The 26,070-nt window shown below is 38.6% G+C and overlaps 2 protein-coding genes across 2 annotated transcripts in view; one reads left to right on the top strand and one right to left on the bottom strand.

Annotated features, from left to right (window-relative positions):
* The window catches only part of adamts9 (ADAM metallopeptidase with thrombospondin type 1 motif, 9), a 61,860-nt gene extending 42,262 nt beyond the window's left edge, over positions 1-19,598 (top strand). The window contains 5 exon segments of the mRNA NM_001423670.1: positions 4,223-4,330; positions 5,144-5,311; positions 8,091-8,366; positions 10,273-10,434; positions 13,622-19,598. Of these exon segments, the coding sequence (NP_001410599.1) occupies positions 4,223-4,330; positions 5,144-5,311; positions 8,091-8,366; positions 10,273-10,434; positions 13,622-13,810 (903 nt within the window). The 3' untranslated portion in view covers positions 13,811-19,598.
* A 3,222-nt stretch (positions 19,599-22,820) lies between these two features.
* LOC141376589 (uncharacterized) lies at positions 22,821-25,768 on the bottom strand. Its single transcript, XM_073916661.1, has 2 exons — positions 23,869-25,768; positions 22,821-23,746 (listed from the first exon to the last, which is right to left on the bottom strand). The coding sequence occupies exon 1, from the start codon at positions 25,468-25,470 to the stop codon at positions 24,235-24,237; it is 1,236 nt and encodes a 411-aa protein (XP_073772762.1). The 5' UTR covers positions 25,471-25,768; the 3' UTR covers positions 22,821-23,746; positions 23,869-24,234.
* Positions 25,769-26,070: the final 302 nt, after the last annotated feature.

The following is a 26,070-nucleotide window of genomic DNA, read 5'->3' on the forward strand; positions in this document are numbered from 1 at the left end:
ACAGAGTATTTTATGAACTTTCCTCAGGCATTGGTTTTATAGAGCTTCATTTTCACAAGGCTCTTAGGAGATGAAAGAAAAAAGCCCTTTTTCCCACCACCACCGAGCCATCCAGGTTGATAGAATCCCAGGAACAAATTCATATAAAACACTGTAATATACACTATAAGAGACTGAGAGGAGAGGGAATTATTTAATATGTAAGGTAGATAGTACAGTCAGATGGATTATCACACTATAAGCTCTGACAGGATGATCAGGACCACAACACAAACTAGAAGGATCTTGTTTCACCCTGAAGGAGTTTATTTTGGGATAATACCAGGTCTGACTGCATAGTATCCTTCATATTACACAGCTACTTACCAAAGTAAATCAATTCACATGAAATTTTGATTCAAGATGAAATTACCCAGATAAAAAGTAAGCAGAAGGGATGAGCATAGGTATGCAGTAAATCAGTTGCTACAGTGTTTTTGTGATTACAAGCTGCTGTTTTTTTCATCTGAAATATGCTGGAATTTATTTAATGTAATGAAAAGGAAGCAAAACATTTGGGTGAAATGTGGAATATGAGGCGTGCGAATACTTGTAATGTGCATGTGACACATGCTGCTTTGGTTTCTCTTAAATTAAATGTAATCTTTAAGTTTATGATGGAGCTGCCTGATTGAATGCCCCAATAGATTCAGAAACTTTATTTTGAATATAGTTTAATTGAAATGCCCTAAAGATGAAGATTTTTTTTGTACCTTGTTAAAAACCTTTTAAAGTGCATCTATAATGAAAATCATCTTTTGTAAGCTGTTTGGACAGAACTGTGTGAAGTATAGTGTGCTCACAGTTATACTGGGGTGATATACATTAAAGACAATAAGTCGCTTTTTTAAAATTTCCTGACGTTAAAATAGGATCCAAATCCCTGCCATTTTTAAGGCCCACCGCAACGTGATGTAGGAGTGCGGTTTCCCCGCCCACCGAATTGATTGACAGCCACATATTACCATGGCTCTGTAGTAAAGTGTATAATTAACAAGACATGATGTGCACAAAGCAACTAGGATTAAAAGATCTGTTCAGCTCTCTGTGATCATCAGTCATCATCAAATGTGATCAAGAATGAGTTTTACAAGTTTGAAAAATTTTTAAAACAGTGTATTTTTTAATTAAAGTAAAGACTGTAAAATCACTGTGATTCATCACGACAGCTGCATGTCAGTACAAAAGAAGACACTGCAATCCTGGTTTGTGAATGTTAAATTTGGTTTATTTTGCATTTTCCATACAGCAGTGGATATTAATGTGTCACATTTGCCATGCAAAAACAGGGCAAAGTTAAACGCGCACGCTGTGTGTGTGTGTGTGTGTGTGTGTTTGTGTGTGTTTATGTATGTTTATCTACAATGCGTGTGGTTTAGGCCAAGACAGGAATGTAGACATTGTGGAAAGAGGTATTTGAGTGTGTGTAGGTGGTTAGCAGGGGGAACAGAGGTTTTTCGGTGTAATGTGTGAAGTAGTGAGGAAAGTAACTCAGGAAATTAGCTAGTGTGTGTGTGAACTTTGTAACAACATTGTGTGTGACTCATCGTTGCAGAAAGGCTTGAATTTACTGCACAACAAATACATCAAATAATCATTGGGAAAGTTCTTACTGTAGTATTTCTCACAAATGTTACGTGAGATCTGCAGCCTTTATGTCTGTCACAGTGCTGTTTATCTGACACAGCCGGAGATTGAGACACATTAGGCACAGGCAACAAAAACAGCTACATTGTGTTCAGAGCAGAAAATGCAATGTTTTGAAAAGTATAAGAAATGATTTGATGGATGTTTTGAGCTGAAACTTTACAGACACATTCTGGAGACAAAAAAGAATTATCTTATATCTTGAAAAAGGGCTAAAATAGATGTAAAAAATAGCCCTTTAAGATGTAGGTGACTTTATTTTTTCAGCACAACATTGAAGAAGATTTTTAGTTGAAATCATAGTCAGTGGTCAATGGCTACCAGCTTTTTAAAGTTGGAAAATCTTGTGGCTCAGTGGTTAGCATGGTTTTCTCACAACAAGAAAGTTCCTGGTATGAGATCCATCTGGACCAGAATGCCTTTCTGTGTGGAGTTTTCCAGTTTCTCCTTCAACCCAAAGACATTCAGTATACACTGTAGGTGGAGTGGATAAAATAAGTTATAAGCTCTAAATAAGCTCTAGTGTGTGTTTAATGAGAATCAGTACTGGGGTTTAGTGTTTAGGAAAGTTACTTATAAAAGTTATGCATTACAATTTTGAGTTACTCCCCATAAATGTAACCAGTTGTGTTAGTTACTTTTTATAGAAAGCAATGCGTTACGATTAGTGGTGGGCTGTTATTGTGTTGCTTTAACGCTAGACTCTTAATGCGCGATAAAAAAATATCGCCGTTAATCTATTCTCAAAGTTGGTTTAGGAGCTGGGTCTATTCTACGCAAGCTTTGATGACTTTCATCTTGATATTTTAGCGATATTTAAGTGCCCTTCTGAATCAAATCAGCAGGATGCCTGCCTTTAACTGCAGTCCGGCAGTTTTACTTTAACTCATGAACATTTCATTCATGCCGCTGTGACAAACTGGGGTATTAGATGCAAATAAGGAGTAAGGACTGGTGAGAGTGTTATGGAATTTAAAAACACACGCCAAAAGAAAAAAAAAGTCCTACATGACGGTAATAGTTTGATTGCCATAATATATGCATACTCCACGTCTTAATTCCATTTCTGTTTAGTTTAGTTTTGACTTTAGTCGGATTAAGGTAATCAAAAATCACTGTTTTGAGCTGTTATGTAGTACTACAGATAAAAATTCATGTTTAACTGAATAAACAGTTAGTAAACACAAGTACATCTTATTGAACATCATTTATTTTCATCACCAATTATCAGAGTAGAACCGTTACTCAAGCACTTTGTGATGCATTTTGGAAACAGGAGATGAGCCCCTGGTCTAATGCACCATTTGGCTTGAGAAACCCGTTCTCAATGACTTATTATTTGAGTAGCACACATATTCTTAATGCCTTCGGCAAAATTCAAATGAGCCGTTTTAATCTAAATTAATCTAGGTTAATTCAGAGATCAATCTAGATAAAAAACTGATCTATGCCCACCTATAGATACGATACTTTTGAGTTACTTTTGCATTACTTTTTATTCCCTGGCCAAGACTCGATCTCATTCAGAACTGTTTATACGTGCTGTTTATACAGATTAAAGTAAGTTTAAAGCATTGCGTTTGCTTCTTTTGTACTTTTTGTATTTTCAGTTATGTACAATACATGTCTATTTAGACAATCCTCTTTTGCTTTTCTTCTATGAATTCAAAGTAATACTTACACTGCAGAAATCCTAAACTCTAGCCTGCCATCTTCATTTCGGACTGTTCCCACATGGAGCAAATTCTCTCATTCAGTATGTGGTTTAACATGACCATGTTCATTTTAATTTAGCAAAATTTATTTTTTAAAGCTAGTTAATTACACTAAAAAGCAAGTCTTGTTACATTTTTCAAAAAGTTACTCAAATATTACTACTTAAGTTTTTTTAAGTAATGCATTACGTTACTTAGAAAAGTAATATTATTTCATCACTCGTGTTACTTGTAATGCATTACCCCCAACGCTGCTGGGGTTAGGGCTTAAAAATAAGTTGAACTAAAGGCATAGTTCACCCAAAATTTACTCATCCGTCATTTACTGACCCGTCACTTCTTCAAAACCTATTTGAACTTCTTTGTTCAACAGAAGAAACTCATAAAGGTTTCAAACCACATGAAGGAAAATAAATGATGGGGTGATATTCATTTTCAACTATCCCTTTAATGCAAACATTTAGATTCACCAAGAGCTTATGTAATCTCAGAGCTGACAACAAAGTTGAAAGTTTTCTGTTAAAAAATAAGTTTTGCTCTATAGAAAATAAATGTAGCTTTTACTTCCGGAAGCAGACTCTCTGTAAGTGTAGGTAGGCAGGACTGTGAGAAAGTCAGAAACTAAAAGGAGGGATACGGCAGACAGAAAGAGAAAGCAGGAGGCCCCCTGGTTTTAAATCCTGCTGCAGTGACCCAGAAGAAGTGATTCCAGCCAGTCAAGCATAAATCAGGCACGCTGGCTCCTACCGGCCTCACCCCTAGAGTCACGGATCTTCATTACTGAAAAGTGCTTGTCCTTCTCCACTTCCTCTCTTCCACAGGACTGTGAACTCTCTCAGTGCCCCGTGACTCATCCTGTGGCCCCAGAGCCCAAAGTGATGCCACATCCTGGCCATAAAACGCAGTGGCGCTTTGGATCATGGACACAGGTAAAGGCCTGATGGTCTGATGCAGATCAATTACTATAGATATACTTCTTTTTTTTTTGTTTTATTTTAAGAATAATTTTGCTCAAAAAGGCTGCATTTATTTGTAAATTTCCCCCAATTTTAAATGTTATTCCAATTAAAAAAAATCTCTCTACTTATTAAATGTACTTTAAAATTGTATTTATTTCTGCAATACAAAGCTGAATTTTTGGCATCATTACTCATGACTCTTTAAAAATCAACTATATGCTATATCATATTAAGCTGATGTGAGGTTGTTTTATTATTAATTATTATTTATACTGAACCAATAATTAAAATTCTTGTTCATTGGTTAAAAATATGATTCCTGTTTCATGATTTTAGGGAAATAAATTAGATTTAAGGATTATAAATTTGATTTGTTTGGCATTAAGTCTTTCACGAATGTAATGTATGCTTGTTACTTTTGTATGGTACTGTACACAGTTTCCACAAAATTATGAAGCAGTCCAACAATTTTCAACACTGATAATAATAATAATAATAATAATAAATGTTACTTGAGCTGCTGATGAATGTATTAGAATGGCTTCTGGAGGTTCATGTGACACCGAAGACAATTCAGCATTAAATCACAGGAGTAAATACACTTTTAAATTACATGTAATTAGTTATTGATAATATTTCGTATTTGTTGATCATGTAAATGCAGACTTGGAGGGCAGAATTCCTTTTTTATATAAACATTTGAAAACCTTACTGATCCCAGACTTTTGAGCTGTATTGCTATTATTATGCTAGTAATTGTAAAATGGTTGTTGTTTATTATAGTGCAGCGCCACCTGTGGAAAAGGCACTCGGATGCGTTATGTAAGTTGCCGTGATCAGCAGGGTGGAGTAGCAGAGGAATCAGCCTGTGCTCATCTGCCAAAACCTCCTGCTAGTGAGGTTTGCTCCATAGTGGCGTGTGGACAGTGGAAGGTTCTGGAATGGACTGCGGTAAATAAAATACACTTCATTCTATTTTAGCCTTTATGAAAACACAAAGCATTTTATTTATAATGTGTTTTTCTTACATTCAGAGCAGTAGATGTTAAATATGGTGTGTCATTTATATACTGTAAAACCCAATAAGTTAAGGTAACTCAAACCATTTGAGGAAACCAATTGTAACAAACCATTTGAGTTCAAAAACTAATCCTAATGAGTACTGGGAACTTAATCCATTTGAGTAAACGAAGCAATTTGAGCACAGTAAATCCCAATAAATGAAGAGAACTCAAACCAACTGAGTACTGTAAAGCCCAATAAGCTAGGCAACTCAAACCGTTTGAGGAAACCGAGAGAAACAAACCATTTGAGTTAAAAAGTAATCTATATGAGTACTGTGAACTTAATCCATTTAAGTTGACGTAATGGAGTATTTAATTAACTGATTACCTTCAACACTGAGTTCAAAACTCTTTTCAAATGAGTAGAATTAACTTTCAGTCAATTTTGAGTTAACTACACTCATTTCAGTTAATAAAGTTGACTGTTGGGTTTTACAGTGTAATAGTTGAAAAAAATCTATTAATAAATTTAAATTATTAAAATACAAAATTAAATTTCTGTTATGCATTTACAATTAGATTTATTGTATTTTTATTGTTGAAATAATTTGAAAATATATAATTTTTTTTATATTTGTAATGTATATTACATTGATTTTATTTGCCTGATTTGTATTTTTTTACAACATTATTTGAATAAATATTTTTTTCTTTTATTTCAATATTTTATAATTTATAATTTATAGAATTTTATGTTTGATTTGATTTTGCTATTTATATTTCACTTTTATTTTCATTCATTCATTTTCTTTTCGGCTTAGTCCTTATATTAATCTGGGGTCATCACAACGGAATGAACGGCCAACATATCCAGCTTATGTTTTACGTAGCAGATGCCTTTCTAGACGCAACCCATCTCTGGAAAAAATACTGACACACTTATTCACACTCATACACTACCGACCATTTAGCCTACCCAATTTACCTGTACCACATGTCATGGACCGTGGGGGAAACCAGAGCACCCGGAGGAAACCCACACGAATTTGGGGAGAACATACAAACTGGCACACAGAAATGCCAACTGAGTCAGCCGAGGCTCGAACCAGCGACCTTCTTGCGGTGACGCGACAGCACTACCTACTGCGCCACCGCATCACCCCACTTTTATTTTATTATCCAAAATTGAGTATTTTAATTTATTTATTTATTAATTATTTATTTATTTTTATTCTGATTAACTTTTTAAAACCATTTCTAACTGTTTTTATTGTACTTTATTATTAGCCTAACTTTTTTATTTTATTTTTTACTTTTTTTTATCACATTATTTTCTTTTTTATATACTTGTTTTTATTATTTTATGTTGGTGCAACATTGTTCACAAGGTCAGTGTTGCAAATGCATTTCTTTGATTTGTGATTTAGAGGTATTGCAGAACCTCACATATATTTAAACATTATTCTTAATTAGCATTTTTCAAAATCCTAAAATGTCTGTTCATTTTTTAAGCTGAAATGACATTATGTGTGCCTCAGTTATTTGAACTCAATTATATTTATTTAATGTATATGTTCATTGTTAATGTGCCACTGTGTTAGCCAGCATTCGTTCAACACTGCAGGTTTTTTCATTCACAGCTGTTCTGCAGCCTAACATCATCCACCAATGACCTTGATCATTCTCCCATTCGGCTGTTTAGAGCTTAGTTGTAATTGGAAACTGATGAGAGTTCATTTAGTGTGGATCTTGTGTGCAGATGGATTGGGTCTGCATAATGTTCACATTTAAACAGGAAGACAAGCATTATGAAGAGAAGCTGGATTGCTTTAGTCAGTGGCATTTTGCTTTCTAATGGTTTACAATCAGGAAATCCAAATTACATAACTAGTGTTGCACTTAACTAAAAAGTAAAGCTAATTCAACTAAAAGGACAATTACTCTACTTTTTTCCTGATTTGATTCCTTACCTCAAGATGATTGGATTGCACCATATGACATCATTTCTGTCATAAATTAAATCTGCTAATTTGAATGTTTTAAAGAACTCCTCCTAGATCATTTGTCTAATTTTCACCAAGTAGTCACGCTGACAAAAATAAAACAAAAAAATTATATAAATATACGGTTGAAGTCAGAATTATTAGCCCCTCTGAATTATTTGACTCCCTGTTTATTTTTTCCCCAATTTCTGTTTAGCGGAGAGCAGATTTTTTTAACACATTTCTAAACATAATAGTTTTAGTTACTCATTTCTAATAACTGAATTATTTTATCTTTGCCATGATGACAGTAGGGGCGAAGCAGGGGCGCAGTAGGTAGTGCTGTCTCCTCACAGCAATAAGGTCGCTGGGTCGCTGGTTCAAGCCTCGGCTCAGTTGGCGTTTCTGTGTGGAGTTTCCCTGCATTCGCGTGGGTTTCCTCCGGGTGCTCCGGTTTCCCCCACAGTCCAAAGACATGCGGTTCAGGTGAATTGGGTAGGCTAAATTGTCCGAAAGTGTGCACATCACATCGTTTACGCATCGCTACCAACATGACGCGTGCCTCCTTTGGAAATAACAGACGCAATATGTAAAATGTTCCTTAATGAGCAGAAGAGATTCGAAAGCCTCTAAAACTCTCATTGCAAAAATGTTTAACTATACGTGTGGTAGGCTATTATCTTAATACGTATGTGATTTTACTGTGTTTTCTGTGTAATCATGAGTGTGTGTTTATGTTTGCAGTGCTCTGTATCCTGTGGTCAGGGTACGACTACACGGCAAGTAGTGTGTATGAACATCAGCGATCAGGTTGTGGAACTGAGTGAGTGTGACCTAGATGACAAACCCGCGGCAGAGCAGGAGTGTGCCATGCCCCAGTGTCCGTCCCGCTCCAGCGACCACGGGGGCTTTTCACCCAACCCCGATTTTCGGAAAAAAACAGCTCTTCCAGGACGAACTGACCGCAACAGAGCTGGCAGACTCCAAGCTCAGCAGTGGAGGACGGGACCATGGGGGGCGGTAAGTACCTCAGAAAATGATCTCAAATTGATTATATCTCTAGATGTGCATGGAATTTGACGTAATTCAAATACTAGAAGCAATCTGAGGAACATTATGACATCTGAGGTCATGATGTCATTAGCACACGAACTCTCCAAATCATCCAGACAGCATCATTTCCTCTTCCTGATAAATGCTGCCGCTTCCTTTGTGATATCAGTGCTTTAAATAGCGTAGGATTCAAAGTACAGCTAAATATTGAGAAGCATTTGGGAAGCTCTTCCGCTTTGTCTTAAAATAGGTATTTTTAGATCTTTTGAAAAGTGCTTCCTTTATAGCCAGGGACTAAAAATAACACTCACCAAGCCCCAAATGTGAGTAAGAATCCTTACCTGGCTGGTAACTTCTTTTATATTATTACTTTGAACAGTGCCTGACAATGTAATATGGTTCTATGAGATTATGAAATATCTAGAGCTACAGTGTACTTCTGTAATAAGTACAAAAATATGTATGTAATATGTACAAAAATGAGTTCACATTAAAATATTTCACATGACATCTTCCCAGGTTTGTAATGAGAATAGTTTATGAATCAGCTGTCAACAAAAAGTTGTATTGTTTAAAAGCAGAAGTTCAAAATAGTAGATTTACACCCCCAAAAAAAGCTGTTTTAACGTTTGAAAGTAAAGAAAAAACTATATAAAATTATTTCTTTATTTATTATAGTATTAAAAATAACTTCATTGATAACTTTACAGTTCAATTATATTGTAGAGTTTTCATTCATTCACTTTTCCTTCGGCTTAGTCCCTTTATTTATCAGGGGTTGCCAGGTGAATGAACTGCCAACTATTCCAGTATATTTTTGCAGTGGATGGCCTTCTTGTACACACACATTCATACTCTACAGCCGATTTAGTTTATTCAATTCCCCTACAGCACATGTCTTTGAACTGAGGGGGGAACCGGAGCAACCGGAGGAAACCCACACAGTAAAAATAATTATGATAAATTCTGACACTTATATTATATAAGCAATACATTTTATATAGCTATACATAATTTATAACTAAGTAATGTAATCATTGGGAACTGAAGGATTATTGTTCTCATTATTAATCATTCTGATTTTTTAATGAACTGAAAAATGCAATCCCATAAGCAACATAATCAATCAATTTAATCAATGAGATGTTTTCAAACACATTAAACTGATTTAACCAGATAAATCAAGAACTTGACAAAGATTCTTAAGTGGATATAGTTTTATAGTATATAGTATCAGTACTAGTAAATATTGTATTTATAGTTAAAGTCAGAATTATTAGCCCACCCCCCCCCCCCCTTCTTTTCAACACATTTCTAAACGTAATAGTTTTAATATCTAATATCAAATAACTGATTTATTTTATCTTTGCCATGATGACAGTAAATAATTTTTAAATAATTTTATTAAGCAAGGATGTGTTAAATTGATCAAAGTTCACTGTAAAACCAGCGCCGACACCACCACCCCGCACTTCGCTTTCGTCCACGACACTTCTCCCTTCACTGGTAACATGCCGGATCAGTTACCTCGATCTGTTCCGAGACCTCGCAATTGACAAATTAAGCACTGTGTAAAACCATTTATTATATTAAATAAGCTTACAATTCTAATGTATTTGTTTTGAGCTCATCAAAGAATGTGATCATTAAAAAGGATAAAAATTGTTTCTCGAGTATATTAGAGGATTTCTGAATTGATTGAGGGAAATACTCTTGATTCTCAAACTTTTTCATCAAAGTCTTCAGTGCTGATCAGTGTTCCTCCAATGACGTATATTTTCCGTTAAAGCTAATGGGATGTGAAATTGGTCCAGTCTGAATGTGTGTGGCTTTTCTGTGATTATGAAGCTGTTGTTTGTTTCTCTTATGTCAGTGTTCGAGTACCTGTGCCGGAGGCTTCCAGAGGCGCGTGGTGGTGTGTCAGGATGAGAACGGATATCCGGCCAGCAGCTGTGATGAGAGCATTCAGCCCATTGAACAGCGCTCTTGTGAGTCTGGCTCCTGCCCGCAGTGGTTCTACGGCAGCTGGAGTGAGGTGACTGTGACTATACATACAATATACATTACTGATTACAATGTTGTGTTCGGGTGTCATGGTGGCGCAGTGGGTAGCACGATCCCCTCACAGCAAGAAGGTCAATGGTTCGAGCCTCGGCTGGGTCATTTGGCATTTCTGTGTGGAGTTTGCATGTTCTCCCGGTGTTCACGTGGGTTTCCTCCGGGTGCTCCGGTTTCCCCCAGTCCAAAGACATGCGCTATAGGTGAATTGAACAACCTAAATTGGCCGTAGTGTATAAGTGTGGGTGTTTCCTAGTGTGGGTTGTGGCTGGAAGGGCATCTGCTGCGTAAAACATATGCTGGAAAAGAATTGAGCAGAAAATCAGCATGTTACAATGATTTCTGTAAGATCATGGGACATTGGACTGAAGTAATGATGCTGAAAATGACAGACATTTTAGTTAGTTTTAATAGTAAAATCATTGTTAATTCATATTTTTTATTAGAATTTTTAAGAAATATAATTTAAATGTGTGTTCATGTTTTTATAATATTTTAAATTGATATTCAAAATGATATTTGATTAGTTTTTTCTTTACAAACTAATGTTACATAATATGTATTGCATTTTAAATAATAAATATTGTATTAATTTAAAATTATTATAAAATTTGAAATAGATAGAAATTATGAGTAATACTTTAAAATGAGATTGTATTTGTTAATTTTAGTTCATGTATTCACCAAAATGAACAAACAATGAGCATTATTTTACATGTACATTTATTACAGTATTTATTAGGGATGTAACGGTATCAGAATTTCACGGTTCGGTAATACCTCGGTATGAATGTCACGGTACGGTATTTATTGAATCATTTACAGGAAAAAACAAAACTTATGAAAATACTCCAAAAAAGTGCCAAAAGTGTCAATGACATACAAATTAGCCATCTATCTGTAAGCTTTGAAACAGGAACTTCAATTTTAATAACAAAAAAATATTAAACCATATAAAAAAATTAAGTTTCAATTTAGTATTGTTGAAAACTCATCACATTCAACATTTAATCACTCACTCACTTAGATAGAGATGGGTTTAAAGGAAAATTATCATATAAATATAATCTGGTAAAAGCTGGTATCTCTGGGTATTTACAATGTCCCCTGCAACAGAAAAAACCCTCTCATTTGGGACTGAGGTTTCTGGGACAAGAGAGATATGACTTGGCCCAGGTTGACAGCAGTGGGTAACGTTGTGCATTGTCTTTCCCCCACTTGAGAGGACAAACCATGAGTAAGATAGAGGTCTCATGTCTGCATCAATCTGAACAGTGTGCTGACAACACCGCTATTCAGTTTGCGCGCGACAACACAGCTGATAAGAACTCGCGCGGCAACACAGCTATTCAGTACGCGCGCGACAACACAGCTGATAAGAGCTCGCGCGACAACACCGCTATTCAGTTTGCGCGCGACAACACAGCTGATAAGAACTCGCGCGGCAACACAGCTATTCAGTACGCGCGCGACAACACAGCTGATAAGAGCTCGCGCGACAACACCGCTATTCAGTACGCGCGCGGCGACAACACCCGCTTTAGAGTTTTCCAGCTCTTTTTCATCCCCGCTTCTAGCAGCACACTCCATTTCCGCATTACTGGATCTGTAGCGACAACAGACAGCAAGAGATGATGGTCAAGCATGGGCTGATGGGAATTGTAGTTTTCGCTACCTCCCGTTCGCTTCATTCGCCTGAGCAAATTTTCTCAGAAGACCTATAGTTTTACCGAGTCATGCGACTACGGTAATATCGAAAAAAATTTATATTGCGGTATGACGGTATTTACAATACCGTTTCATCCCTAGTATTTATTCATCTTTTATTAAGAAAGTTCATGCAAATAAAGTCATTCATTGTCAGTTCATGTTAACTCACTGCAATAACTCATATCACATTGGTAAATGTTGATTGTTTAGGTGAACTTTATAAATGCTGTATGAGTGTTGTTCATTATTGGTTCTGTTTAGTAAATACACTGTAAAAAAATGCTGTAAAATTTACAGTATTATTGTCAATTTTAGTTGCCAGTAATACTGTAAATATTAAAACTGCAATGGAAATAAACAATTACAGTTTTGCTCTAGTTTTACAGCCCAACTGTAATTATTAATTTATAATTTAATTGTAAATTTTACAGTATGATTGGCAATTTTTACATTATTACTGGCAAAATTTAAAAGCACAATGTAAACTGTAAATTAGTTTTACAGCACAATTGTAATTGTTAATTTACAGCACACTTGTAAATTTTACAGTATTACTGGCAACCAAAATTCCCAGTAATACTGTAGTTTTTACAACAATTTTGTACAGTGTACATTAACATAATCAAACCTGGCGACGCAGTGGCGCAGTAGGTAGTGCTGTCACCTCAAAGCAATAAGGTCGCTGGGTCGCTTGTTGGAGCCTCGGCTCGGCTCAGTTGGCGTTTCCGTGTGGAGTTTGCATGTTCTCCCTGCGTTCGCGTGGGTTTCCTCCGGGTGCTCCAGTTTCCCCCACAGTCCAAAGACATGCGGTATAAGTGAATTGGGTAGGCTAAATTGTCCGTAATGTATGAGTGTGTGTATGAATGAATGAGTATGTGTGGATGTTTCCCAGAGATGGGTTGCGGCTTGAAGGGCATACGCTGCGTAAAAACGTGCTGGATAAGTTGCCGGTTCATTCCGCTGTGACAACACCCAGATTAATAAAGGGACTAAACCAAAAAGAAAATGAATGAATGAATAAATGAATAATCAAACCTTCCAGTAAATTGTGACCCACATATTTTCTTTTTACATATGGTTATAATATTTTTTTAAATATTTAAATTCTATATTTAGAATATCACATTTAAATGAGAAAGTATAACTAAACACCAATGACTTCTTTTCAAAACTTCTTCCACATACTTTGCAAATAGTATAGACTAAGGTCAAATGACACAGTTTAATCATGTTTTGCTTTTTTATTTCAACTGTTCTGTGTCAGATTTGACAGCATAGAATCAACCAAAATCGGTCCAAACTAAGCTTTGCAATAGTCTCCACTCAGCAAAACACTCTGACATTATGACATTCTGGCATGTGGTCCAGGCTTTCTTTAGGAAATGCAAATGAACAAAGATTACATCTGTTAATGAAGCAAGACGTTCACTCATGCTCTGTTTCTGCCTCCCCAGTGTTCAAAATCCTGTGGAGGAGGGATAAAGACCCGGCTGGTCGCCTGTCAGCGTCCCAACGGGGAGCGTTTTAACGATCTGAGCTGTGAAATTCTTGACAAACCACCCGACCGAGAACAGTGCAATACTCAGTCCTGTTCTATTAACCCTCACTGGAGCACAGACCAATGGAGCTTGGTACGCTCATAACTACATTAACCCTTTTCCCCTTCATAAGTTCTCATTCTCACAACAGGCTGAGGTTTCTTTACACCCAACAAATATCCAAGAAAACAAATGGAAACTCTTTAATGGTTTGATCTTTTGCTGCTTTGAGGTTGCACTTAAAGACCTACCAAAACATGCAGTTTAATATTGATTGAAAGTTTTATTTCCTAACTGAAAAAGTGAGCATCTCTTTGGTCGACTTGTTTTTTTTTCCCAATGCAGCTGTACTTTACATTCATTCTAAGGATTGTGACGGTATTTGTGGTGGTTTGTGTTCAAAATATAGTACAGTTGTATTTAGTATTTACAATGCAGGCAGTTAACTTTGGTATAATGTTTTATTTTTGTTTCTGTTGCTCTTTAATATTGATTTTTTAACCATACCTCACGTGAAACTCAGCTAGCCATTGACCTTTTTTTCCACTTTATGATGGTGCTTTTTCAGTACAAGGGAGACTTTGTGAAAATCTGTTTATAGTTGCTATATTTTTGTATATTTAAGGTAACTGACTGAAGTAACTACAAAAGTAATTGTGACGTAAATCAAATGTAGCTTTCGTTCATTTTTATGTCTGTTGATTTGTTCTGATAGCCTTTTGTATTCTTTTTTCAAAATCAGTATTATTACTTTTGTTTTGTGTATAAATCTAGTTTTTTTGTTTGTTTTTGTTTATGTTTTTTTTAAAGTTTGTTTTGTTGGCCAGTTACTTGTGTCTACCTCATTCTCAATGAAGAGCCCCATAACCGTTCTTTCTACTTTATATTAGTGGATGTGGATACAAAATATTAACATCCTTTAATGTATTGCTTAAAGTGTTAGCGCAGCCAGAAATTAAAATTCTGTTATTTATTACTCAGCTTTATGTCATTTCAACCCCCTGAGACTTTCGTTCATCTTCACTACACAAATGAAGACATTTTAGATGAAATCCTAGAGCTCTCTCATCCTGTATAGCCAGCTGTAGATGTTCACAAAACTGTCAACACATTCCACTTCAGTGGTTCGACTTTATTTATGCAAAGGTCCAAAAACACTTTGTAAATCTGTAAAAATCTGTAAATACAACTTTACCAATGTTTTCCACATCAGATCAGGAAGCATATTTACTATGGGCAATACTACTGTGTGCTTTCTTGTTTGCTTTGCGGACTCTAATGGCAAATTTGTCATACTTTATTTACATACTTCAATTATATTTACAGCTTTTTTTTAATGCACAAAAATGATTTTGGAGCATATGATTACAACTGAACCACTGAATTCACATTAAATGTTTTTGGTCTGGACTTGGAACATCTCAGGACAGTTGCTGTCTATGGAGGGTGATGGAGCTTTTATGCTGTATTCACAACAGATGCGGTACGTGTGGTAAAATCTTGTATTCGCTGGGTAAATAGACACGTGAACATTTTGAGTTTACTTCATACACGCATCAAATCTGCTTCATTAGCGTGTCATGGGTGGCCTTCTGTCTGCGCGGTGATTCTAGGTTCATTGCTAAATAGCGAACATGAATTTTATAGAGAGAGAATAGCTGCGTTTATGTGTTTTAAGAAGACTGAAAAACAGTGTAGATTCATTTTAAGGCCGTGCGTGAGTCCACTTGGTCCATTCTGGGGTGCACAGCTCTGTGAGCTCATCAACTCCTCCAGAAACTTAACCTAGATAATGGAAGCTTTCAGCAGTGCTTCCAACTGAGCCGAGCCCAGTTTAATGAACAGTTGTCTGGTGTCGGTAGGAGAATTTTACCCCGGGACACCAACAACAGGCGCTATGTCATAATCACGCCCCTGCAAGAGAAACTCCTGATTGGTTAATGCGGCACGAATGTCCGCTGAAGTTCAGATTTTCCAACTCGAGCCATTCGCGCAAAACGCATAATTTGCGCCCCCTCATTCACGCGTATCGGATCGATTCGCGTCTTTGCATGTACTTAACATGTAAATCACTCACGCTTAATGCATCTTCTGTGTCTGGTGTGAACACAGCATTAGATTTAAGCTAAACTCCAATTTTAATGTTGTTCTGAGGCTGAATGAAGGTCTCTGGGGAATTGTAATAACATGGGAGTGAGTAACTGATAACATATTTTTTAGTTTTGGGTAAACTAATCCTTTAATTTGTTCTCTAATATCTCATGGATATGGCAGTAGGATGACCAAATTTAAGAGACACATACAGTGTTGAAAAAAATGTTTTCCACCATACACAATATGGTTAAAATTGTTATTTAATGTGCATTAAAAAATAATAAATTAAAGTTGGAATTTTAAAGGGACAGTTCCCACCAAAATGAAAGTTTGCTGTTAATCTTATAACATGCACTCTTAAAAATAATAATAATTATATATATTTATTTATATAAATAAAATAATCAGGGCTTGACATTAACTTTTTTGATCAACAGCCACTTTAATCCCTTGCCGTTTTCACTGGCCACAATATTATTGTTGGGAAACTATATTTTATTCACATGAATGTGACTTTGACATGCTAAAATTACTCGATTTTGGCTTTGCGTTATGTCCACATGCCTCCTCATTCATTTCATTGTTGTTTTTAATAATGAGCAAATGTGTCATGGTTTCATAGTATTAGTTAGTTTTTATTTCACATAATTTTCAGAGCTCAGAATGAAGGATTTACCAAAATTATCTCTGACCACACCGAACATTAACAATTAATTATTTCTTAGTCACAAATTTTAAATGTGTCAAAACAAGCAAAATATAGCTGTATAATTTTTATTGAACAAAACATATGCAAAGTGATTTGTCCTGGCTAAAGGCCTCTCAGATCACCAGTTAACTACACATAAATGGAGAGTTAATCTCCCATTAAAGCAATGTTATTGAACACAATGATGATTAAAGCATATTAACGCAAAAGAAAGCAGGTATAAAAAAAAAACATACCGTGTGATAATGAAAGGATGATCACACACACAAACGCTTAACATTAGACTTTTAAATATTCTGTTCAAAGAACAGTTACAGCGAAAGCAACTGGTGCTGCTTACAAAAAGACAAATCTGGAGCTCTTGAAAGCAGCAAGACAGTGGGTGCATGTTCATCACATTTTGTCTATTGTATTTGAAAAAGACCCATTCACATCAGTTGTTTCTAGACACAGTTGCTTCACGCAAGGAAACGGGAGCGCGCACATGTTTTAAGCAGTCGCGCTCATCACCTCAGCTGATCATCCTCTCATTCGGTATTCACTAGCTTTCAAAAATAACACAATTATTTTTGTCTTTCGTGTTGCTTCTCAATTCTAAGATCACCTTTGCATGCATATTGGAACATTCTTATTGTCGAACCCTGCTTTTAAGAATTATTATCAGGGAAAATTATTTTCAACCAGCCAAAGGGGCTAGTGGGAGAGTCTGTCTAACCTGCCACCGCTGAAATCTACTTGCATTTGTAGGGTTGGGGGGTGTTAATGTCAAGCCCTGATAATAAATATATATATTTAAAACATGTTCATTTTTATTTGATGTTGTCTGTATACGCGTATAAATATACAGTACATATGAACCACTGACTAATTTTATATTTGACAAAGTACCACAGTTTCAGCTTAATATCTAATTCGACATTAAACAGAGTTATTAAATTAACATCAGACTTTCTTTTTTTGTGAGAATCATCCATTCAAATTAAATCAACAAAATCCCAATCCAGTAGATACTTTTCAGGGGGTGTACTTACTTTTTCACAACACTGTATCATTGCTAACCTGTATTTTGTCCAAAGACACCATGGTGCTATAGTGTCTGAGGAGCAATTCCCTTTCATGACATGGTCTGTTACCGTAACCAGACTGAAAATGATGTGCTCTCAATCAAATGGCAGTATTGATAAAGGTGCGCATGAGCATTTCTGTATATTATTGTATGTATTTGTATTTATTACAACTGCCATACACGTGTCATTATATTTTCAAACAGTCAAATTAAACAACTGCAAGGTGTTATTTTTAAAAAGTAGGCTATTGTGCTGTAATTAATGCTTGATTTGTAAATCTAGAGACTTTTTGAATGTTTTATATTATTCTAAAGATGTTATATATATATGTATAAGCATACATGTTCAATATGCAATGAATGAAAGAAGGTACAAAATCACTAAGCATGATATCTGTTGTCTCAGATATCTTGTGGTTTTTATCCTGCTGCTCATCTAAACGGGATGTCTATATTACCTGTTTTAATGATCTCGGATGGATTTTTTTGGTGCTCACACTTCAATACCTACAGAAAAAAAGAAGTCTGTACGGCTGTCAATTTCCTTTGGTTCAGCACAGGATATTAAGCAGCCCTGATGGCAGTGATACGGTCACAGTCAAGCGAGTGAACATGCATCAAAATAACAATGACAAGGGCACAAGGGGTCAAGGACGGCCTTTGATCTCTGGGAAGCTCTTTTCTGGCCTCATCTAATCAGAATGGACGCATTTCTCAGAAAGAGGTTTAATCTTATGGGAAAAATGAATGGAAAGAATAAGGGCCCCTATGGAGCACGGAGGCCTCCTCGGCATGGATATCTGTGTGTGGTTTCATTCTTGGGAGTTGGAATGTAGTGAGGCATGTTGCCGGGTTTAGACTGATCATTCAGGACGATGATTTCAAAGAAAAACAAGGGCACACTTATTTGTTTTGACTGCATTGGAATGTCATGAATTGGATTATTTGGTTTGGGTCGCAAATATACAAAAGTCTTGCTCATTTTTGAACCAAAAAAGCCTACATCATTTGTATTTTATTTTTCTGATGTCGGTTTAAGAGAAATTTGCTTAAACAGTCCACTCTGGGAAATGAGTTCAAGCTTGTGTGTTTCGAAATCGTGGGTGGTTTTTGCATGAAGGGAATTTTGAAGTGAATTCCCCTGCTTTGAGTGTAAATGTTGGTAATTTGCGCTCATTAAATCAGTGGAGCGTTTGTTTAACAAGGCACATCAACTGAACAGCAGTGTTGCAGTTTTTCATACCTTAAAGGGATAGTGCTCCCAAAAACTGAAAATTCAGCCATTATTTACTCATGCTTGCTCCAAACATGCTTGACTTTCTTCTGTTGAGCAAGATATTTTTAAAGAAACCAGGAAACATCTTCCATTAGGTGTTTTTATTCTGTCAGATTTCTTCATATATATTCATTAGTGTTCATCAGAAGGTTTGAAACCAGTTGAGTAAATAGTGAATACATTTTCATTTTTGGGTAAACTATCCCTTTAATCATCACTGAAATAAACGTCCTGCTATATCTAAATAATTTATAGGTCATTTTCAGATATTTTACTCATATGTAAACATTTAAAACAGTAATTCTAAGTGTTTTCAATGAGAAATTAGCATTAAGATTTAAATACAGTAAACATATTCAGTTTATTTTCTGCACCAACTCAAAAACATTGATCTTTCATCACACGTGTAATAGCACAGAATCTCTCAAAGAAAACAGAAGCCTTTTCATGGTTGCATAAACACACACTCGCTGTAGAATTCTGAGTGAGCAAGTGTATGATTTATTATGAATCAACATCGAGGCCTTTGGATGAATTATTAAAGTGGATCGTTATGACAGTGGTACATGGAGGTCTTGCTTTAAAGATAAATGTGTATTTTTATATGAAGTTTTTTTTTCTGTTGTGTTGTTTTGCTGCCTATGTTGATATTGAATTGTGTATAAAATGTATTCAGTTGAACCAATTGTATATATTTTGGTACTGTAAATATTTATAAAAGCAAATATATATTTGAATGTTAACTCAATTGCATGAGATCTCCTTTTTTTCCACCACAGTTCTGGTTTCAAAATGAATTCCATCACCCTCAATACAACACACTGATTTGCTAGGCTCCTCTTGAAAAATATCCCCGGGAAAGAAAGCATTATCCAATTGGAGAGTTTGTGTTCTCTCAGCTCATGTATTTCGCGTGTGCATGCTGGGAATGGACTCGTTCAACTTCAGACTTGTCGCCTCGTATCCATCCTCCCTCTACGAGGCCCTTTGATTATCCGTTTCCCTCTCATCCTGGAGTCCAGGGAAGCCTTTCTCTTTTCCCATCAGCTCCCCTCCTGGTTCATTCACTCAGTAAAAATGGTGCCAAAAAATATGTCACTGTTCCTTTGGTTCACTAAGCCTCACTAAAAATCTAGCCGCTGCCATTTAAAATACTTCTGAAATGCTTCATATTTCGACTTTTATCCTAAAATGTGACTCTGGGCTACAAAACCAGTCTTATGTTACTTGGGTAAATTTTGCCAATAAACAAAAATACATTGCAATATTATTAAAATGACCTTCTATGCAGTGTGTAACAGCTCTAAGTGAAGTGAAATATCCAGCTAAAGCTTAAATCTGAAGGTGCACCATTTTTAAAACTATTGATTCATCTATAAAAAAGTCGACTCAAAGTGGTTTAAATGAATCATGATGGAGGTAACGAGTCTTTAGTCGTGTCAACCTGACGTCGATACGAAACTCAAGCCCCACCCATTTGTTGCACACGCAGACCCGATAAAATTAAAACTCCCAACCCCACCCACAAACACTGTAGAAAGAAAAAGAGTAAGACAAACACTAGCAGATCCCGATTCGAATCATAATGCAAAAGTGATGTGCTCTGAAGTATGAGGGATGCATATCAGCCTTCTGTTGGAGACCTCCAAAACCAAAATATGACCTTTTTAAATGCATAATGAGGCTCTTTAAATAAAGATCATTTGTAATTTTCCAACTGTAATTATACCAAAAGTCAATTTTTCATTAATAATGTGCAATTTAGACTATTTAAAATGCCTAAAATCTTGGTCAACAACATTTTGATCAAATGTAGTTATTTCCTAGCAAAACAAACAACAATTAAAACGTCTCGGGTTACATATGTAACCATAGTTCCCCGAGAGGGAACGAGACATTGCGTCTAACCAGAACGCTAGGGGAACACCTCTTTTATACGCGTCTTGAAGCACATGTGAAATCAATCTAATGTAATTAAGCAGGTGTCGTCAGACCAGAGAGTATAAAAGCCTGTACTGAGCATTCGGTATCAACTTCGAATTTGCTTGAAAGAAGTAACAGCCAGAAGAGAGTATGGCGGAATAATTTCAACACTGCGTCTAACCAGAATGCTAGGGGAACGCAATACCCACTAGGCCAGACTCACTGCTGACTGTGAACGCACACTACGCAGTGAGAATAGAGGACCCTGGTGAGGGGTCTACATCGAGTTGATAGTGACGCACAAATGTATGTGGAGTCGACCATCCTGCCGCCAAACAAATGTCAGAAAGGGCTGAGCCCGAAATAATGCTTTGAAGGCCCCTACAGCCCTAGTGGAGTGGGCCTTAACAAATTTAGGTGCGGGGCGTCCAGCAGCCTGATAGGTAATTGAGATAGTCTCAACTATCCAATTACTTATTGTCTGTTTATTCGCCGGACTCCCCCTATTTGAGGGTCCGCAGCAGACCAGTAACTGTTCACTCTTTCTCCAGTTGATAACCCGGTTAACATATGTATTCAGAGCCCTAACTGGGCAGAGTAAGTTTAACTTCTCTTGGTCCGACGACTGAAATGGGGGCGGGTGAAAGGCCTGTAGCACACCAGGTCTCGCCACATGAGTGGGCACCTTAGGCACGTACCCCGGTCTGGGTAAAGAAAGGCTTTGGACATGCCTGGAGCAAACTCCAGAAATGAAGGTGCAACCGACAAAGCCTGGAGGTCACCAACCCTTTTTAAGGAAGAAATAGCTAATAAGAAAGCTGTTTTTAGTGTCAGAAACTTATCTGACGCCTCCTGCAGTGGCTCAAATGGGGGAACAGAGATGCCCTCGAGCACCAATGTTAAATCCCATGTCGGTACCCTGTGTGTGCTGACAGGCGTTAGCCTTATGGCTCCACGAAGGAAGCGACGAATTAGCGGATCCTGTCCTAGTGACTTATCATCTAGGGGAGAACGGTAGGCCGCTATAGCTGACACGTACACTCTCAGAGTGGATGCAGCTAACCCAGCAGACAGGCGATCTTGGAGAAATTCCAGCACTGAGGCTACCTGACAGCTGACTGGGTTCAGCTGGTGTTCTCTGCACCAAGCTGAAAAGAGAGCCCATTTTAGGGCATAAAGCTTCCTTATGGAGGGAGCCCTGGAGCTTAGAATGGTCTGAGCAACCTCGGTTGACAGTCCATACTCTATGAGGTGGGCCCCCTAAGAGGCCACACCCACAGTTTCCACAGGTCGGGTAGGGGATGAAGTATCATTCCTCCCGCCTGGGACAGAAGGTCCCTCCTGATGGGGATCTCCCACAGGAGACCCGCCAGCAGGGCTATGAGGTCCGAAATCCAAATCCTGGTAGGCCAAAACGGGGCTACCAGCAGTAACTGTACTCAGTCTTGACGGACCCTCTCCAGGACTCCTGGGAGCAGAGCGACCGGGGGAAAAGCATACAGACATAGCCTCGGCCATGTCTGAACCATGGCAACCAGTCCCAGAGGGGCTGGATGCGAGAGAGAAAACCACAGTACGCAATGCGTGGTCTCTTGGGAAGCAAACAGGTCTACCTGCGCTTTCCCTAATCTTTCCCAAATGGTCTCCACCACCTCGGGGTGAAGTTTCCATTCCCCGGATCTCACCCCCTGCTTCGACAGGAGATCTGCTCCCATGTTCAGATGGCCCGGGACATACATTGACCTGATGGACAGGATTTTGTTCTGGGCCCACAGGAGGATCCGATGTGCTAGTTTGCATAACATTCAAGACTTCAGACCCCCCTGATGGTTGATGTAAGCGACCACCAATGTGTTGTTCGTGCAGACTAGAACATGATGGCCCCTTAGATCTGGGAGAAAGTGTTTTAAGGCCAGAAACACGGCCATCATCTCCAGGCAGTTTATGTGCCAGTAACGATGATGTTCTCCCCATCGTCCCGCTGCAGGAAGCCCCCTCAGGGTTGCTCCCCAGCCCGTTAGAGAAGCATCTGTCATAAGCATGATGCGATGACAGACAGTCCCCAACACTGGGCCCTGGGACAGGAACCAGGGCATTTTCCACATACTTAAGGCTCGAAGGCAGCGCCGCGAGACCTTGATCATGCGGAAAGGATTCCCCTTGAGGGAAAACCCCCTGGATTTGAGCCACCACTGCAGGGGTCTCATGTACAGCAGACCGAACGGAATCACGCTGGCTGCTGCTGCCATGAGACCCAACAACCTCTGAAAGTGTTTAACAGTGATGAACTGGCCTAGTTTGACTCTGTGTACGGCTGACTGAATCGAAGCGATTCATGGCGGGGACAGACGTGCTCGCATCGTCATGGAGTCCCATAGCACACCTAAAAAAATGGTCGTCCTGGCTGGAACAAGCACACTTTTTGCGGTGTTCAACCAAAACCCCAACCTTCTGATTGGGTAAGAACGACATCTCGATGTCGAACTGCAAAATCGTGAGTCTGAGCTAGAATTAGCCAATCGTCTATGTAGTTTAGGACACGTATACCCTGCATACGAAGTGGAGCTAGTGCCGCTTCGACTATTTTGGTGAAGGTTCGAGGTGACAGAGCTAGGCCGAATGGAAGTACCTGATACTGGAATGCTTTGCCCCCGAAAGCGAACCTCAGGTATTTCCTGTGTCGGGGAAGGATGGAAATATGGAAGTATGCGTCTTTCATGTCTATTGTCACAAACCAATCCTCGAACTGAATTTGTGACACCACGTTTTTGATGGTTAACATCCTGAACCTGAGGGCCCCCACGGACCAATTTAGATTTCTCAAATCTAATATGGGACGCAATCCCCCATCCTTTTTGGAAACTATAAAATACCGGCTGTAAAACCCTGACTCTCTGTCGAGTGGGAGAACACGCTCTATTGTGCCTTTTTTTAATAGGGCCAGTACTTCCTGTTCCATAACCAGAGCCTGTTCTGGCTTCACTATGGTGGGTGTGATAGCGTTGAAGCGAGGTGGGCGTGCTCAAAACTGTATTTTGCAGCCATGTTCCACTGTGAACAGGACCCACTGGGACACCATCGGCAGGTGTTTCCACGCTGCCAAAAAATGTGCTAGGGGTACCAGCTTCTCGAGACTGGCCTCTGGTTGTTCTTGGACCCCGAAGAGGAGGTGGGGCCCCCAATGCCCTCAGACACTGAGGAACGCCCACCCCGGGAGACACAGAGCCCCCCACCAACATAAGTGGTGAGGTGGTCTCTCCCTTTCTCCACGGACCCTGGTTCAGTGAGAGCCCTGAATGTTGCTCTCGGTGTCCAGGGGGGGCCCTGGGAAGCCTGACTCCCAACACGTCAGGACTTTTATCCTTTGTACTTCACGATATGAGGAGCTGGTTGACGGCTGGGGCTGTCTATTAACAGCCCCCTGACTTTTTGATATTGGGTGGAGAAAGTCCCCGAGGGAGCTAGAGCGTTTTTTTAACTCTGTCGAAGGATTCTGGGACGCAATCGACGGCGTCACCGAAGAGCCCTGAGCTCGATATTGAAGCATCCATAAAAATAGCTCTATCGGTTTCTGACACTTCTGCTTGTGTCAGCCAGAGGTGCTGCTCAGCAGCCACCAGGGTAGCCATAGATCGCCCCAAACTAGAGGCTGCCTCTTTAGTAGCTCTTAAAGCTAGATCTGACGCCCGAAGAGCTTCTCGAAGCTGTTCGGGTGTCGATCCCACACCATCTAGGCACTCTTTAATTAGGTCAGCCTTATATGCCTGCAGCACTGACATGGTGTGCAGGCATCCAACAGACTGACCAGCCGTCATATATGCTTTGCCGACTAGACCCGATGTTACTCTTAATGGTCTCGATGACAAAGGAGGGACCCTTGCAGATTTTAGATCTGGACGACGACGCGCTAAGTCCTCTTCTATCATTGGCATTACTGTACATGCCTTTTCCCCTAGCCCACGAACTGCTGAATAAATAGCTGTTTTTGGTGTCATTAACCGTGCTGAATACGGATTTTTCCATGATTTAGAAACCGCATCATGTAGCTCGGGACAAAAGGGGAGGTGCCTTAGTGGAGGATCTACTCTGCTGGGTAATTCTCTCTCATCCAGCATTCCTGTCAGACGCAGCTGCTGCTGCTCACGTGCTGGCTGCCAATCTATTACTTCAAACCTGTCAGCAGCATGTGAAATCACCTCCACTAACTCCTCATATTCCACTGACTGGGGCGGCAGATTCCCCGATCCTCTTTGCATTTGCTGCTGTGGCGCCTCGGTTTCCTCGGAAACGGAGGACGCCGCCCTCCCACGAGGCGCAGAAGAAACTGCAGAGCGTGCTTCTGACGCTACCGAAGGAGGATTAGATCTCACGGATCCAGAAAGAGAAAGGACAGAGTCAGTCTCCATCTCATCCGCCAGATCTAGCTGCGAACCCCACGACCGAAGTCGACGCTCAGCCTCAGCACGAGCGTGAGCCGAACCGCGAGGAGCGTGCGCCATGGGAGCTTTATTAAAGAACTCCCTACGACTACGCAGCACTTTACGGGAGAGAGCGTCACAGTGTCCACAGTCAGCATTCTCAAATGCTGCCAGGGCATGCTCTTCTCCCAAACACTCTAAACACAAATCATGTGAGTCACCAGCCGTAATAAAGCGAGAGCATGGAGGCACACAACGTTTTAAGTTTTTCTCTGCCATATCAAAATAAAAAAGTTGTCAGTTTTTTTTTTGTATTTTGTGTATGCAAGTCAGTAATGAAAGTTCACAGAAAGAGGGTGTATTTTCACGTGCGTGCTTCTTGAAAGCAAAGAAGTTGACACCGAACGCTCAGTACAGGCTTTTATACTCTCTGGTCTGACGACACCTGCTTAATTACATTAGATTGATTTCACATGTGCTTCAAGACGCGTATAAAAGAGGTGTTCCCCTAGCGTTCTGGTTAGACGCAGTGTTGAAGTTCCCTAGATGGGGAACCTAATTTAACAGCTTTCAGGTCAAAACAAACAAACAAACAAACAAACAAACAAACAAACAAATAAATAAACAAAAACACTTACTGTTTTGTGGATCAGTATCACATAATTGCACTGCAAATATTAAATAGTAGACCTTAATCGCAAATGATTTTGCTACTCACATTATCATATATCATGTTGTCGTCCTCTTACTCTGTAAATATCCTTCTATTATTCTCCACATGCCATTACAATAATAATCCATTAAGAAAATGACAATGGTTAACACAATTTAAGACCATACATACAGTAAACTAATCGTATTCCATATCAGACATAATCA

This window comes from Danio rerio, chromosome 11 (genome assembly GCF_049306965.1).
Source record: "Danio rerio strain Tuebingen ecotype United States chromosome 11, GRCz12tu, whole genome shotgun sequence".
In the NCBI taxonomy this organism is placed as follows: domain Eukaryota; kingdom Metazoa; phylum Chordata; class Actinopteri; order Cypriniformes; family Danionidae; genus Danio; species Danio rerio.